The sequence below is a fragment of the Centruroides vittatus genome, unplaced genomic scaffold (genome assembly GCF_030686945.1).
Source record: "Centruroides vittatus isolate TY-2023 unplaced genomic scaffold, ASM3068694v2 contig_298, whole genome shotgun sequence".
Taxonomy (NCBI): Eukaryota; Metazoa; Arthropoda; class Arachnida; order Scorpiones; family Buthidae; genus Centruroides; species Centruroides vittatus.
In genome coordinates this window covers 742,563-760,764 of record NW_027121900.1, presented here as the reverse complement: position 1 = coordinate 760,764, position 18,202 = coordinate 742,563, and the positions used below count along the sequence as shown (strand labels likewise).

Below are 18,202 nucleotides of genomic sequence, written 5' to 3'. Positions count from 1 at the left end.
AAATTTTTTTCTTGTTTGGTTACTTCTTTAAATTTTTGCAATCTGGTGATTCTACTTTTTAGTTCCTTTTGTATAACTTCTTTTGGATCAATTGGGAATAATCTAAAGTTTTTACTTTTCACTACATCATATTTTTTCTTTTTTATCTAGTCTGAATGTACTATACTAAGTTGTTTCGACTTATCTGCTTTAATTATAACTAATTTATTGTCTAGCAAAAACTTTTCTATCTGACTAATTTTATTATTATAGGTATAATAGTATTTGTCTTTTATCACTTTCCGTCCTTTTTCTGTCGTTATATATTTCTTTATTTTGTTACTAACATTCATCTACATAAAATGAGACTCTGTGTTCTGGAGGATGTTGCATATTTTATCTAAGTTTGGTATAAATGTCAAAACTTCCCGCTTGTTTGGGCCGCTATAGTCTTATCCGTTCTGTAAAACTTCAAAGATTTTTTCGGGTTATTTTTAAGATATGCAAAATATCTTGAAATCAAATGATATAATTATTTTGCATTTTTTTAAAGTAATTTAATACGTTCCGCAACCTCAAAAGTCATATTAATAAAGCCGTGTAAGATATAATATATTAAAAATTACCATTGAATTACGTAGAAATTTTCATAAAAAAAAAAAAATTTACTAAAGTTTGCTGGAAACTGCATACAACAACAACAACAAAATGCTTTAAATTCAGTATAAAATTTAAAAAAAAATGAACTTAGATCAAAATTTCAAGTTAAAAGATAATCTTCGTTTTTTGAGTAAAACATAATACACAATATTATTGTAAATTTTTATAATAAAATTTTAAAATGTAAAAAGGGTGAATACTCCAATCACCCGATCTGGTTCTTATTTAACTAATGGAAAGTCCCGCTAACGAGAAAGCACTTTCCGATTCAATTCATGTTGATGGAATCATCTTTAATGCATTAAAGAGAAGACAGATGTTATGTATTTTTTCACCTGTAGGCTGGAAGATTTCTAGTTCGTTTTTGAGATTGTAGTACTTCATTTGCTTTCTAGTATTTCTGATTTGTCTACGTTGGCTGCTTTAATAGCAGTATTAAGCTTATAGCCCGATAATTCGACAGTTCGTTTGTCTTTAATAATCAGGTTTATGAAGAAAAACTTCATACTTGCAGACTTCGTACTCGTTTGTATCCTTGCCCAATTCGCACAACTTGGCGTTAAGCAGTTTTTGAAGCTACTGGGCATAGTTAAAAACTAAGACAACATAAGCACAATTATTCCAGATATTACAGGTTCACCCAAGTAAAGAATTTTTAGAGTCCTGCCACAAATAAGCTACGTATTGATTATTGACCATTTGTGACATGCCCTAACGAACAAAAATTTTTAAAAAACTAATAAGAAAGTTTAAAACTAATAAATACAGTTGTATTCTGACAGTTTATGAGTTAATTATACTTTTTATTTGCAACATTTCCTCAACCTCAACACAAAATAAGAAAAAAGTGAATTTTAAGAAATTTGCGGGATTTCCCGGGTTAAAAAACTACCGGGATCTCGGGATCCCGTTTGAGAAACCGTATTATCAACTATGTTTCTCCTTTCTCCTAAAAATTAATTTCTGTATGGAGTATTTAAATAAATAAAACATTTTAATGTAATATTGATATTATATTGTTTTTATAAGTTCACTCATGATCGTTGTACGAAGAACTCAATAAAACCTCTGTGTGTTATAAGGTGGCTTTTCTCGCTGCGCTTCGATATCAGTATAGAAAGTAATATGTCAGAAAGTCATATCGTTTTGTTATACTTAAATATGAGTTAAAGTATGGACAAAAAACTCATTCTGTAGATGCATAAATCTTTTGAATTATATAAGTGCAGAGCACCTTAAAACAGAAAAGGCTTTCAGGTTTAAAAAGATAAATACATTTATGAAATTCGTTCGAAAATTATATAATAAATTGTAAACTGTACACTTTGTATTGTGTTCGGTTATTTTTTCTGTTCGTTGCTTTCTGTAATTTTGTATTACATTTTGGTTTGTTTTGTATTTTGGGAAGAGAATAAAAAGGCTGAGAAAAGCGTCATTATTTTTTGTTCTTAATTTCAAAATATGTAAATTAAAACAATAAATAATTAAATTTCGGATGCTATTACATTTACATCATAAAAATTCAAAACGCGCGCTTCTCCAGTATGAATCGTCTTACAATGGTCAGAAATGTTTCGCTATATATATATAATTTACTGTTCTTATAAATGCTATAAAATAATTTATTTTCTAATCTCTCATATTCGGTTTTTAATTAAATATATGGCTGAAAATCTGTAATCTGTGTTGAAAGAAAAAAACGTCAAATAATTAGAAGTGTTTGTTTTTTTAATTATTGATGATTCTAATAATGTCTTATTATAAATAAAAAAATTATCAAATGACACGTTCTATATTGCACAGATTGAAACAATTGAAACAAAAAGAGTCCTACCTTTCTTTATGGTGGAACGTAGGATTAAGTTTTCGGTTGGCAACTGGCATAAAAGTTTTCTATACTTATTCTTGTTTACTAGTAGTTTTAATAAACTCTTGATAAATTCAGTTCCTTATAGCGACAGATCATTACGAACGGTATGCATTGATCGAATCCTGTTTTTAAAATTGATTTTTTCAAATGGCGCTCAGTCTAGTCTTCATATCTTGATTTCTTTAGCTTGAATGTAATTGATTTTAGATGTCAATTCAAAACTCTAATTTCTTTTATTTAAGTTTTAAAATTTTCGATGCACTGTTTTTGTTAGGGGACATTAGAACGTAGGGAAGTGCAAAAAGAAGAAGACAAAAAAAATTCTTGGTTATTTAATTGGTTTGGGAGGTAACGATTTTCTTGTTGTCTTTAAAGTTTAATAACTCCTGTGCATTCTGTCTGTAAATTCTGAAATTTTGCAGGCAGTTTTTTTGTATTAGGAGAAGTAATGGGATTAAATTTTGGTAGTTAAAGATCGAGGGAGTAAGAAGATAAAATGGGATCTGTGTGATATTTTTCGTACTGTCGTACTTTCATAATTTCAAGCCATCTTAATTTGTGAATAAAACAGTTACGCATTTGATTAACATTAGGAGCAATCAAAATGCGTTTGATAGGCTATATAATCTCATGCGATAGCCTAACTAATCAGGAACATGATGATGAAAAACGCTATTGGTTTATGGCAGTGTTTCTCAAACTTTTTGGACCGCGACCCTTCTTCTGCACTTAAAAATTTCAAAGGACCCCCGAAGAATAAGTATGTGTCGAAAAACATCCCGGAGGGAGGGGGTTAGGCTCGTATTTAAATATTTATATTATTTTTATTATTTATATGTGCAATTTATTTAAGTAAAAATTATTTTATATATTTTTTATTTCTATTATTTCTAAACATGAATTCATAGTAAATTTATAAAATATTTGAAAAAATTATTCTGGCATTAATTTTTCAGCGACCCCCAAATATTTTTCACGACCCCCACTTTGAGAATCACTGGTTTACGGAATTAAGTAGTAAATATGTAAATTTAAAACTTTGCTTTTACTTTTATTGCTATTACAAAAATTCGATTTTTACTTTTGGCACGTTGCTAAACTTCCAAGCAGTTTTTTATGTAGAAAATTTAAAACTGAGCGCATAATATACGATAGACTGATCCGTTTTGAAAAATTTATTATGAATTAAATATAAATATTTAGTTTTATGTTTAATTCAAGTAGTCGTTTATCATCTATATATATAAAAACGAATGTCTGTTTGTCTGTCTGTTTGTCCTTCATGCATTACTACACCATTTAACCGATTGCCATGAAACTTTGGGAAGTTGTTTAATACATTTTCGCGAAGGTTTCTGGCATATGTGAAGACCACCATTTCCCCCCTTTCAAAAATATATTTATATATGGATTAAGGCTTTTATGACCAACAGATGGCGCTAACTTCCGACGACCTAAGTTTGCTTTTCTGTGAGGCATTGTTTTTCTGTGAGAATGGACTAAAGCAGATCATTTTCTATCTATCTATATCAATAAAATATAACATTCGTTTGTTCCTACTGATTCTTTTGAAATTTTGTCACCATGTTGCATTCGAATATGCACATGTTTTTATATAATATACATGTCAAAATTTCCCCCACTGGGGGGAGAGGGACAGGATTAAGGCTTACTGTGAAGAACTCGGCTTTTATTTATACTATTTTGCATGCGGTTTTTTCATTTTCAATTGCGTTTTAATAGGTTACGTCAACAGAATATACACTAAAAAGGGATTTTTCGATATTCCCCAGCGGGGAAAGAGACAGGATTAAGGCTTACTGTGAAGAACTCGGCTTCTATTTATACTATTTTGCATGTGGTTTTGATTGCATTTTAATAAACACGTCAAGAGAATATACACTAAGAAGGGATTTTTTGGAATTCCCCCCACGAGGGAGATATTATACATTTATAATAGATACATTTTGAGCCACAACAACGCGTGGCCGGGTCAGTTAGTATTAAATAAAATTGTTTGTTGGATCATCTATTTACTTAAAATATCAAATAATTTATACTAAAATTGACTATTATAAGTTGGCAAAAAGCTTAATTTCGAAGGTATGTATGTATGAGTTCTAAAAAAATTTTAAATGCTAATATTAATTTAATTAAATAATAATTCGTAATCTTACTCGAAAATTAATTTTGTGATCAAATCTTCCTAATATTGTTAAAATAAAATTAATTTAATTCAATTTTGTAACTAGAAAATTAATTTTGTGATCAGTTTGTGTCAAACCACTACTACTGCCGTTAAACATTTAAACTAATCGTGAAAACATTGTACGAAATGCATATAAAATTATAAACACGTTTAATCTATTTCAGAAACTTGTGAAACTATCAGAGAAGACGGAAAAAGTTGGATGGAACATTGTGAGCGAATAGACGCAAACTGTAAAATTGATTATCATGGTAAGGTGATTTGCCAATGCAACGCAGGTTTAGAATACTATAATGACGCTTGCCGAGGTAAGTCGACTTTTCTGTGATATAAAAATTAGAACGTAGATTTACTATAATCATCGCAGATATTTCATTGTAATGTATGTGTCCTGTATCGACGAAATTTCCCTGATTAGGCTTTTTCGTTTAAACATTTTTCAAATGAAACCGTGAAAAAATTTTCTAAGGTCCGCACATAGTAGGCGATTTTCGGAAAATAGGTGGACGAAAATCAGAAGCGATTTTCTTCTTCAGTAAATCAGTTTATTTTCTGCGTTTTGATTATTTTGTTACGCCGAATAGTAAGTACTAAATTAATAATAATTTCGATTATTTTCAATTAAATCAGTGGTTCTCAACCTTTTCAGAATCACAGAACACTTACAATTTTACAAGATTTTTGCGGAACGCAATCGTAAAATAAAATAAAACAGTTTGTATACTTTTTATATTGCATAATATATTAAAAATCGCATACATTAAAGTTTACATATTAGTCAATAGCAAATAACGATCAGTAAATGAAATTTTTTAAAAAATTGTCACAATTTTTAATAGAATATTTAAGTCTGATGACTTTTACAAATGTTTTTAATATCTGGTGTTATGTAAGAAATAGCTATTTTCATTTCTTCTTCTATATTTGTCAGTTTTTCACGTTTCTTTGTCTTAATATTCCAGAGCTGTGGAGTCGCCTAAAAATATACCGACTCTGACTCTGACTTCGACCAGGAGCGGATTTGTTATTAAAATAGACCCGAAATTTTCGATGTCATCGCGTTACCGCAAAATAAAATATTCAATAGATTTTGAATAAAGATAGAATGTAAGAAATTTTTTATTCGAAAGCTAAAAGACTCTTATAAGTAATGACACAGTCAATATATAGGCCTAAATATGCATTCGATGATCTTTTCTTTCCCAGCTGTTACATATAAAACCGGTAAAGTGGCAATCGGTCAAAACATGACCTCTTTCAAATTTTTACATTTTTTTGGACTGAGGACACCTTGAAATTTTAAGATAATGAAGATTCGGTTTTTTCTCTGTATGTGTGGATGTTAGGCTGTGTGTGAAGGACGACTTCGTTCACCTTGTTTGAAGTTTAGTGATTTCTGTGGTTTTTAAATCGGAGTCGGATGGTTTAACACAGGAGTTATCAAACTTGAAAATGGTTGAAGTAAATCTGCTCTCATACACATTCTACCATCTTAGGCAAGAACATCTTAACGGGTTTTACTGAACTATTATAAAATGACAATAAGCTTAATTTCGAAAGTAGAGACGAGTTTTATTTTTTAAAAATTATGAACGCTAATAACGAGTAAAATATTCATTAAGTTCGACCGCACTGCAGCTACGACACTTGTTCCGGTATTAACGCAGTATAATTTCTATATACACAAACACTCCAAGCTTCTAACAATGGAATAACATTATTGTAGATTATAAAAGAGCTCACGAACTTTGCATGGACTCACATAGACGAATAGTAGGGTTTTTCAAACGGGATCCCGGTTGTTTTTTTAACCCGGGAAATTGTTCTCATACTGGAAAATCCCGCAAATTCTTTAAAAATTCACTCTTGTCTTATTTTGTGTTAAGTTTGAGGAAATTTTGCAAATATAAAGTATAATTAACCCATAAACTGTCAGAATACATGTGTATTTATTAATTTTAAACCTACTTATTAGTTTTTTTAGTTTTTGCTCATTATGGCATGTCACAAATGGTCAATGATCAAAATGTAGCTTATTTGTGGCAGGACTCTAAAAATTCTTTAATTGTCAGAATCTGTAATGTCTGAAATAATTGTGCTTATGCTGTCTTAATTTTTAACCATGTCCAGTAATTTCAATAAATGCGTAACGCCAAGTTGTTCGAATTGGGCAAGGATACAAACGTGTACAAAGTCTGCAAGTATGAAGTTTTTTTATAATCCTCATTATTAGAGACAAACGAACTGCCGAATTGTTGGGCTATAAAATTGATGTCTATTAAAGCGGACGAGGTAGACAAATCAAGAATACTAGAGAGCAAAAGTAGGACTACAATCTCGAAAACAAACTAGAAATCTTTCAGGATACAGGTGAAAAAACACATAACATTCGTCTTTTCTTAAATGCATTAAACACGATTCCAAACACACGAATTGAATCAGAAAGCGCATTCTTGGCAGCAGGACTTTTCATTAGTTAAATAAGAACCAGATCGAGTGATTGGAGTATTGACCATCTTTACTTTTTAAATCTTATTACATTGTAAATGTTTATATTAGGTTTTATTTAAAAAGTGAAAATTACCTTTTAAGTTAGAAGATTGATCTAAGATTTTTTTAAAGTTTTCAACTCAATTTAAAGAATTTTGTTGTTGTTGTTGTTGTTGTATGCAGTTTCCAGCAAACTTAGAAAAAATTTATTAATTTGTGAAAATGTCTACGTAATTCAGAGGTGATTTTTAATATCTTACACAGTAATATTAATGTGATTTTGGAGGTTGCGGAACGTATTAAATTACTTTAAAAATTGAAAAATAATTGTATCATTTAATTTCAAGATATTTTTTATATCTTAAAAGTAATTAATTCTATCCCGGGAAACTGTTCATTTTTATCCAGGAATCCCGGGACAAGCAAAAGACCGGGAAAGGAGAAACCCTAACGACTAGCGCACCTCGTGGTAAAATGCCAATAACGCCATCTTACTAGAGATGTATCCGCCGCCCTCCCACAGCCAAATTATTGCCACGACAACTTGATTTCTTTTATGTCTCCACCATGTCGACCTTTATAAATGTATTTGTTGTTTTCAATATATAATTTCGTTTGGAGTCCGTTTAAAATGTCTCATCTGGCAAATAACGGTTTTTCAAGTTATGTACATTGGGTGCAGTGACGTAGCGTAGTGGTGGCGGCAGGGGCGGCCCACCGCGGGCGGCACTTATAGGGGGCGGCAAAATTTCACAATAAATAATAATATCTTGTAAAAATACCTAAATAAGGGTACGGCAAAATTTTCCTTCGCCCCGGGCGGCTGACACCCACGCTACGCCACTGATTGGGTGATTAGTTAACGAACAGTTCGATTAACGAACAAAACGGATAACAAACACATAAAGATTTTTATGTTTGGACAACGAACACCTCACAAAACCAACACAAGAAGAAGCGACGTAAACTAATGCATACCGATTAGTCTTCTCATGTCTTCAGGCAACGATTCGAAACTTTTCGGAGCGCGGGAGACGTCAACAACGACGTTCAACCCGGTATATACTGATCGGATAATATTCCTCCGAACTTTAAAACTCTTCCTTGTAATTCCAGCCTTTTATTTTTCTGACAGAAACAATTTTTTGTAGTATTCGCAAGAAATGTCGGCGGGCATTCTTTAAGTTGTGCGTCGGTATTGCATTTCGAACGGTGAGAGTATAATAGCAAAGACGTCTGATGTTGATGGGCAGTAGTGCTTGAACAGGTCTACGGGAGGCCGCAGTTCAATCTTACCTTAGAAAAATACTGTATAATCAAGAAGACTCAAGCAGCTAAAAAAGTAACAAAAATCACATCCGAAAAATAAAGAACATTGAAGAGCTCATAATGGAACCTGAAACTTATCTGACGACAGAAGAACGCCAAGAACTCTTTAATAAAGACTACCAAGAACTCTTTAATAAAGAATACCAAGAAACTCGGCGAGATATGTTTTCTTCTGAAAACGAGGATTAATGCCGATATCTGCTATTAATGATCTTTTGAAGTGGAAGGATGTCAGAACACCAATCGTAGAATGGCATCGAAACCAGGTTGAGATTAATAGGCTTGGCGACCTCTACAATTACAATGCTATTAATTACTTCTAAAAACTCCTAAAGAGAGAAAAGCAATCGACATTAGACAGTTTTTTTAACCATCACAAACGGAAAAACATGATTAATAAAAATGCAAGACTGTATTTTATTATTACATATATATAAACGTAGTAAGAAAGTATATATATTTTATTTTTTGGGGTCTTCAGAACGAATTAATCAAATTTTCATAAAAACTTATGGTAAATCGATAAGCAGTTAACGAACGATTCGGAAAGCGAAGAAAGTCTTGGAACGGATTTATGTTCGTTAACCGATCACCCACTGTATTCGACTTTCTGAAACTAAATATCAAATATCGTTTAAGGACCGAATTTATTAATAACATGGGCGATGTACTTGCTTTATTTATTTATATTATATTGTATTTTTTTTCCAAAATTCGACGAAAAATGATCAGGAAAATCAGCTTTAAAACCATTTTCTATTATTTCGTATCCATCGATATCTGCTAAGATTTCCATATTTACAATATATTTCATTGTGAGGCGATTTAATGCTGGCTGTTTGTGTGTTTTTTACGACCCTACAGTTACGATTTACAATTTAGCTGTTTGTCATTAATTGAATTATTGAGGATGTGTTTTTCTAGCATAACAGCTTTTAAAATTTGTTCTTTTTACTTATTATTCAAGAGATCGAACATAATCCAAAGCCAAACACTCCTACACAATCTTCTTCTCGCAGTAAAGCTTCGACTTCTAGTGGTAAACATCGTCGATCTCCAAGAGAACCAACATTGAAATCATCTCGATTATCTTGAATCGTAGGATATTTCTCCTCAACTATCTCAGAAGATTCTGTTTTTTTTTTTGAGGAACGTTTCGACACTATTATATCAAAACTTGAAGAATTGTCATCGAAATTTCATTGGCTGTCTAATTTACATAAGGAGTAATGAACGTCTAACCCACCTGAAAGGAGAAATTACTGAATTTCTGTTTTTTAAAACTGTATATATGGATAATTTTTCTCCTCAAAATTATTATATAGACTCTGTATACAACGATTCGAAGAACAATAACATTATTTGAGTGGAAACGACGAAGAATTAGTTAATAATGCTGATGGCTTTATTGATTTGTTTAAAAGACAGAACGGGGGAGTTTATTTTTTTTATTAACAGTTGTCGAATATCGGGAACTCAACTTGTATTGTTGGAGTTTTATGCTCAAGCTGATAAAAGACTTGTTTTTAAAAATTTAAAGAACATTTAAGAGTTACCGTCCTACTTTCGCATTAGAGTCTTTGGCATTTTGTCATATCGATCAAGACGTAGACGTAAAAACGTTGTCTTTGTTCGGAAGCAAAGACTTTGAGAAGAAAAGGCATTTCTGAGAGCTGATTTCTTGACGATCAATGGTGACAAATTCACTTTGAATTTAGAAACGAATGAACTACAGAAGATTGATACTTTTCTAAGACAAACCCAACCAAAAGACTTAATTAGAACAAATGCTAAAGAGAGGAATAATGTCTGTAGTGAACTTGAGGACAAGTTTAAAATATTATTTTATAACATAGCTGCTCTAAAGCATAAATCTGATAATGCAGAGTTCTAGAATTTAATTAATTCGGTAGAAAATATTCTGGTTGAAACATGGTGTGACAATGACAATTTCGAAACTTTATTTGATAGAAAGTTCAAAATATTAGTAATTAAAGGTTGCAGACAGTATGGTGTTAGTAGAGCGAGTGGAATCATTGTGATTGGTCTTATTAAAGAGATTTGTGTACATCTCTGATCTATATAATATCAGTCTGTAATAATAATAATAATAATAAATCTAATGGACATTAAAAATATTCTTTTAGTTGTTTCTTACGTTCCTTCTGATAATAAGTATAATAGTTTTTTCATAGACGTACTGGATATTTTGAATGAATATATAGGTCTATATACATATGACTACATTAATGTTGTTTTATGTACAGATTTTAATGCTAAAATGAGACAACCGGAGCATCTCTGATCTATGTGTCTTATAATTTTAATAATTATGAACCGTTTACAGGAAATTCCAAAGACAAAATTTCTAATTATCGTGGAAAATTATATAGCTTTTGTATGGATAACGAATTTATCTGTTTAAATGGCACTCTCATCGGAGACAAATAAGGAGAGTTTATCTTTTTACCCTCATAACGGAAATTATGTTATTGGCTTTAAGTTGGTTTCGAGTAATTTTTTTTTTTGGAACAAATTGCTGACTTTTTAATTTTACCTATGATAAGGTCCGATTATTTTCCTATTTTGGCATATTTGAATAGTACCAGAACAATCCTGTGAAAACACTTCATGTTCCAGCACTTGAAATTTCGTGGAGGAATCCTAATGTTGCTGACTTGTTTGCCACTTTATCAGATTCATTAATAGATCAAAATGCTATGATTGACAGTCTTCAGATAGTTTGATGGCTATGTTAACAGAAACGGCAAAGCAGTTGAGTATAGTTATTTTAAAGAAGGGAATATCGCCTGTTGGTAAATTTTCGAAAAAATGGTTCCACGAAGAATGTAGCTTAATGAAAAGAGAATTGACCCGTACATTCTAATATCACGTTAGCTGAAAATAAAATATCCAATAAATAGATTTCTACTAAAGATGGAACGTATAAACCTTTTTATTCCAAAGCTAAAAGACGTCTCTAAAAAATGACAACATCAATATATAAATAAGTATTCGATAATTTTTACTTTCCCGGCTGTTATATACGAGAAAAGAGTAACAGAGATAAAGTCACGATCAGTCAAAAAATGACCCCTTCCGAATTTTTAGATTTTTGTACTTAGGACGTCTTGAAATGTCGAGATATGCAAAAGATTCGGTTTTTTTCCTGCATGTATCGATGTTAGACTGTGTGGGGGAATGATTTTGTTTATCCTGCTTGAAGCCTAATAACTTCTGTGGTTTTTAAATCGGAGTCGGATGGTTTAACACAGGAGTTATTAAAGTTTCAAAGTGGTTGAACTAAACTGTGACTCCCATACATGTTTTAACATCTTAAACGAGAAAATTTTAACGTGTTTTACTGTACTATTATAAAACGACAAAAAGCTTAATTTTGATGGTAGAGAAAATTTTTATTTTAAAATCTGTTGTGAACGCTAATAATGAGTAAAATATTCATTAAAATCGACCGCACCGGAGAATATGTGACATAACTTCTTTTTTGTTTCCACCCTGTCGACCTGTAATTAAGAACCAAAATTTAATAGCATTAATGCCACTTTATACGCAAACTACAGTGCCAAATTTTGTTTCTTAAACTTTACTCATTCCGAGATATCGTTTAATATCTCAGAACAGAGAATAAAAAAATTAAACAAATTAGTCGCCAACACGCAATTTTTTCTGCTTTAATTGACATTTTTTCTTTAGAATGCAGAAGAAATGCGAAAGAATATTCTTAATTTTACTGGCAGTTTTTCATATTAGGGGAATTAATGCGATTATATTTTGGTAGTTAAAGGTCGAGGGAGTAAGAAGATAAAGAAGGATCGAGTGTCATATCTCCAGTACGGTCGTACTCTTATAATTTGAAACCATCTTGTTTCCTGTGAAGAAAACAATTAAACATTTAATTAACTTTAGGAGCGACCAAATTGCGTTTGCTATATAATCTCATGAGATAGAATAACTAATGAGGAACGGTTATGATGAAAACCGCTATTGGATTACGCAATTAAGTAATAAATATGTAAATTAAAAATTTTGCTTTTACTTTTATTGCAATTTCAAAAATTCGAATTCTTATTTTCGGCACGTTGCTAAATTTTCGAACAGCAATTTATGTAGAAAATTTTAAACTGAGCGCATAACATACGATAGACTGATATGTTGTGAAAAATTTATTATGAATTTAATGTATATATTTAGTTTATGTTTTATAAACATTGTACATATATCCTTATACAATTACTAAAACATTTAATCTATTGCAGAAACTTGTTATTCTACTATGAAAGGTGACATAACTTGGAAAAATCATTGTGAGAATTTAGGAGCAAAATGTACAATTAGTAATGGGAAGGCAACTTGCGAATGCAAACTAGGTTTACAATTCGCAAATGGCGTTTGCCAAGGTAAGTCGACCTTGCTGTGATATAAAAATTAGAACATAGGTTTACTATAATTATCGCATATATGTAATAGTAATGTATGTTTCATGTTTAAATTAAAATTTTTTTACGTTTATTATTAAGATTTTTCTTATTATTCTCTTAGAAATATAATCTGAAAACATTTCCTAATGCGTAGGCCAGTTCAGAATTTTCGTGGATAAAAATCAGAAATGCTTTTCTGCTTCAGTTCATCAGTTTATTAGCGAGGTTGAGGCCGAAGTTTTAAACACGAAAACGTGTACATCGGACGTTCATCGTCGCTTTTTTGTAAGCCTAGAAGTTTGACAATGGCGTTTGGAAAGTCAATGGAATCATGCTCGACATTCCAAACGCCATTGTCAAATTCTAGGCTTACAGGAAAGCGACGATGAACGTCCGACGTACACGTTTTCGCGTTTGAAACTTTGGCCTGAACCTCGCTATTTTGTGCAATTCTGATTAGTGGTTACTCAGATCAGTTAATATTACAATAACGAATTAGTTTCGAGTATTTTTAGTGAAGTATTGTCAATGAATATGACTGCACATACAATATACATAAAGAAAAGATAACATCGAGTAAAAAGTTCGCAACATTTACATAATTTAATTTACAATATTTCTACTACTAACGATGAAAATATATGTTATATAAGTTGATATAACATTATGAAACAGTCAAAAAGCAATTTAAAAGGAAATTAAGATTTAATGGTTCAATTATTATATGTACTGTACAGTACGTTGCTTATGTATTTTTAAAATATAAATATTTTTATCAAGAGTTACAGCAATTTCTTTCCTCCTAATAAAAATGCCATTCAGTCAGTAAGCAAATGTTATATCAAAACATAAAAATGCTAAAATATGCAAAATTATAACAACTTTTCTTTACGTAGAATACTCTTATAATTTACATTCATCTAAATTTATTCAAACAAAACAGTTACACATTTGATTAACTTTAGGAGCGACGAAAATGCGTTTGACAGGCTATATAATCTCATGCGATAGCCTAACTAATGAGGAACATGATGATGAAAAACGCTATTGGTTCACGGAATTAAGTAGTAAATATGTAAATTTAAAACTTTGCTTTTACTTGTATTGCAATTTCAAAAATTCGAATGCTTACGTTGTTGCTAAACTTCCAAGCAGTAATTTATGTAAAAAATTTAAAACTGAGCGCATAATATACAATACACTGATACGTTGTGAAGAAGTTATTATGAATTGAATATAAATATTTAGTTTTGTGTTTAATTTATGTAGCTGTTAGACATGTAAACTAATCGTGAAAACATTGTACGAAATGGTTATAAAATTACTAAAACTTTGAATCTATTGCAGAAACTTGTTTAACTACCAGAGAAGATAAAAAAAGTTGGGAACAACATTGTCAGGAAATAGGAACACTATGTCAAATTGATGATGGTAAGGCGATTTGCGAATGCAACGCAGGTTTAGAATACTATAATGACACTTGCCTAGGTAAGTCGACTTTTCTGTGATATAAAAATTAGAACGTAAATTTACTATAATCATCGCAGATATGTACAATAGTAATGTATGTTTCGTGTTTCAATTAAAATTTTTCTACGATCACAGTGAGCGCATAATATACGATAGACTGGTATGTTGTAAAATATGTATTATGAATTGAATATAAATATTTAGCTTTATGTTTAATTCAAATAGTCGTTAATCATATTATTAACAAATAAAATTGTTTGTTGCGTCATCTATTTACTTGATTCTAGAATAAATTATTTTATATTTTGATTATTATAAATTGGCAAAAAGCTGAATTTCGAAGGTATGTATGACTTCAAAAAGAATTTTAAATGCTAATAGCCAGTCAATTTAAAATTCGACCTCTCTCGAGATGTAACACATTACGCTTTGATCTCTTACCTCTTGATTTTTCCAAGCAAAATTTAATACCATCCATGCTTCTTACATACAAGGTACCATGCTGTACTTCGTTACTTAATCCTTATCCTGAGAGATTAAACGAAATGAACACGAATAGACATGTATTATCTCCATGTGCAAGTACTATATTTATCCACAGGTTTTTTTCCATGTCTTTTGTTTTCACTTTTTGGGGTCCAGATAGTCTCAAAACGTAAAGATTTCCGAAAAAAACTTGGCGGATCAAATTTAGCACGATCCAAATAATTTTCTTTCTTATGTATATGTTATAAAGTAAGTATTAGCCAAAATATAGGTAGCAAATGTAATTTCCCGTATATTTTATTGCTGATATTTTGAATGCAGTTGCACATGCTCTAACTAATTGAACAATTTAGCCTGATGTTATAAGTAATACGATCATAATTATTATGGTAAAAGTGAATATTTTAATTAGACTCCGTTTTAAGATATTTATTTTCTGCAAATACATATACCGGCTATTATCTTAATAAACTATTTTTTCAAATACAGTATACTTTTTGACGAATTCTTTGCTGTATCAATTTCTTAGTTCTGCTCTCTGTATTAACATTCTTCATTTAGTTATAAAAATTATTGCAAATTTTAATAATAAAATAATTACGGAAGTATATAAAATTTAATGTTATTAGGTAATATTTACAGAAACTTGCGAAGTGATCAGAGATGACGGAATATCTTGGTGGAATTATTGTGCAAGTCTTAATGGAAGTTGCGTAATAGAAGATGAAGTTGCCACTTGTGTATGCCCGTATGGATTTACATTCGTAAATGGTTCTTGTATATATGAAAAAAGTGAGTTTAAGTTGGATAACAAATAATGTAAAATATACGTTTATTATAAATTTACAAAACGAAGAGCACCTACACATATATATTGAGTACATATGTGTAGCTGCTCTTCGTTTTGTATATACTGAATATACATATGTACACATACACACAAACACACATATATATAAGAATATACTGTACATGTACACAGGGTTTCGTTGAATATGAAAGAATGAAATAGGTAAATTCAGATATTAAAGAATATATATGTTCGTTAGAATTAATATTTTATTCTTTTATATATTTATTGCGAAATGCATTTAAATAATAATATTTTGGGAGAAATTATTTATATTCTCAAGAAAAAACGGATTTATAAATATGTAAATTCTTGGTGAAGAACGTAATTTTTTAAAAACTTCATATATGAAAATTAAATCTTATTCTAAAATTCAATAGAAAGATTTTAGTTTTGTAAATATATTGAAGAACTTTAATCATTGCATTGGTAAAATTCAATTGGAATTGCTGAGAATCAAACGTACTGTTTTCAATTTGAACAATTTTTGAACGTTTACAAACATTCTATAATCGAACCAACATGCAATGACAAATTCCAATTTGAAACGATTCGCAACATTTGGTTAAAAAATCGAAATATATAAAAATATTTATAACAATGTCTGAAATGTCATCAATTTAATACACCTAAGTACTCAGTGAAGACTAAACGCAGTTAAAAACAAAAATTCGCATCTAAAATAGAGCAGTAGCAGCAGTTCTTCAAATTAAGTGTTAATCCTTTCCCTCCTCTCCACGCGGGGGGGAGGTTTCGAAAAATTCCTTCTTAGCGTGCGTTTTTATGACGTACCCTAACTGTGTACCAAATTTCATTTATAGGTTCATCGGTTTGTCCTGGGCGATGATAAATCAGTCAGTCAGTCAGGTCAAGTAATTTTATATATTTAGATTGACATTTATTCCTTAAAAATTTGAATTTTTCACCGGTAGGCGAAATTAATGGTATATATAATATTATAATATTTCTTACTTACAAAGTTTGTTTACTGTCACATGTTTACATAGATTTCTTTAAATATTACATAACAATGTACAGTACATTACGTACTAGATCGAAAAGCTTACACGATTACAAACTGTGGTTGTTTAGTGAAAATGGAAATTGAATGTTAGACACAAAATGTGACATAGGCTACATTAACAATTAAAAACTGTGAAACTGTGACACGTAACTAAATTATATAATTTTAATTAACCAACTGTAAAGCGATATTGACTCCCCAATCGTTTACTGCAGCTATTTTATTTCGACATATCAATTAGTCGCAAAATGTAAATTGCCACCTTGCCTTTTGTAAAATTTAAATAATTTCGTATGTTTTTTTTCTAACAAACAATAACAATCGATGTTAAGTCAAATTAAATAACAAAAAGTTATTATTTAAATATAATATTTATATTATTTCTTATTAGTACATAATTGGTGTTCGGTATTATGTTTAACATGTTAAATACAACAACAATTTTACGATGGAAAAATATAGGCCTACATAGAATATGAAATTTAAATTTTAATGAAACATACAAAAACCCTGCTTACATATCTATTAAATCGTTATCAGGTTCTCATTATCATAAATATTTTAACAATTATTATTTTAGAGTTAAGTAAACAGAATTTCTATATGTTCCATCATTTTGTCTTTTCTTACAGATTGTAGTTAATTCCTCACCTAGACTTTTATTTACATTGATCTGAAATAACTATACTACATAACATAAGACATGAATCTCTTAAGCCATTTGTCATATTTGAATTAAACATTATTAAAATATTTTAGAATTTATCATCTGAAACTATACTTTTTTAAGAAAATACTATGGTTTCTTTTAGATAATAAATATAATAAATAAATGATTAAATCCTATTCCTTTCTTGAAAATAAGGTATATATCTTTTAACGAACGTGTTTTAGATATACGTGGGATCGGCAAGCCAGAAACAACAAACGAATTTAACTAAAATATATAAGTATTATTAGTTACTTTTCAGAATTTTCTGGGAAAATGAACAATGGCAATTCATTGCTTTCACAAATTACACATTTAACTCTATTTCTGATTTTAAAATTAAACAAGAAATCATAGATTTAGAAACAAACGAAATCTAACATAACAGTAAACTGAAATCGAAAGTGACAACGGCGCAAGAAATGCTAATTGCATAGCCATTTTAGTACAATCGTTCAGCTGCTGGAGTGCTGCATATCTTTAGTCATGTGATTTTCTAGAATTTTACTATTTCCACAATGACTACAGCTCGGTTTTCTAACAAAAATTAGTTCAAATATGTAAGTCAAACAATTAGAATTGGTTTAACACACGTTTGTTTGACGTTGTGAAGACATTTTACACATGTATTACATATGGCTTTTGTATGAATGTGAATAATTTGTACAGTATTTAAATTTTTATAAA

The 18,202-nt window shown here is 30.2% G+C and overlaps 1 protein-coding gene across 1 annotated transcript in view; it reads left to right on the top strand.

The window, feature by feature from the left end:
• The window catches only part of LOC136972582 (neurogenic locus notch homolog protein 1-like), a 58,037-nt gene that overhangs the window by 23,202 nt on the left and 16,633 nt on the right, over positions 1–18,202 (top strand). The window contains exons 3-6 of the mRNA XM_067267156.1: positions 4,883–5,026; positions 12,815–12,955; positions 14,324–14,464; positions 15,575–15,724. Coding sequence (XP_067123257.1) covers positions 4,883–5,026; positions 12,815–12,955; positions 14,324–14,464; positions 15,575–15,724 — 576 coding nt within the window. The remainder of the gene's footprint in view (positions 1–4,882; positions 5,027–12,814; positions 12,956–14,323; positions 14,465–15,574; positions 15,725–18,202) is intronic.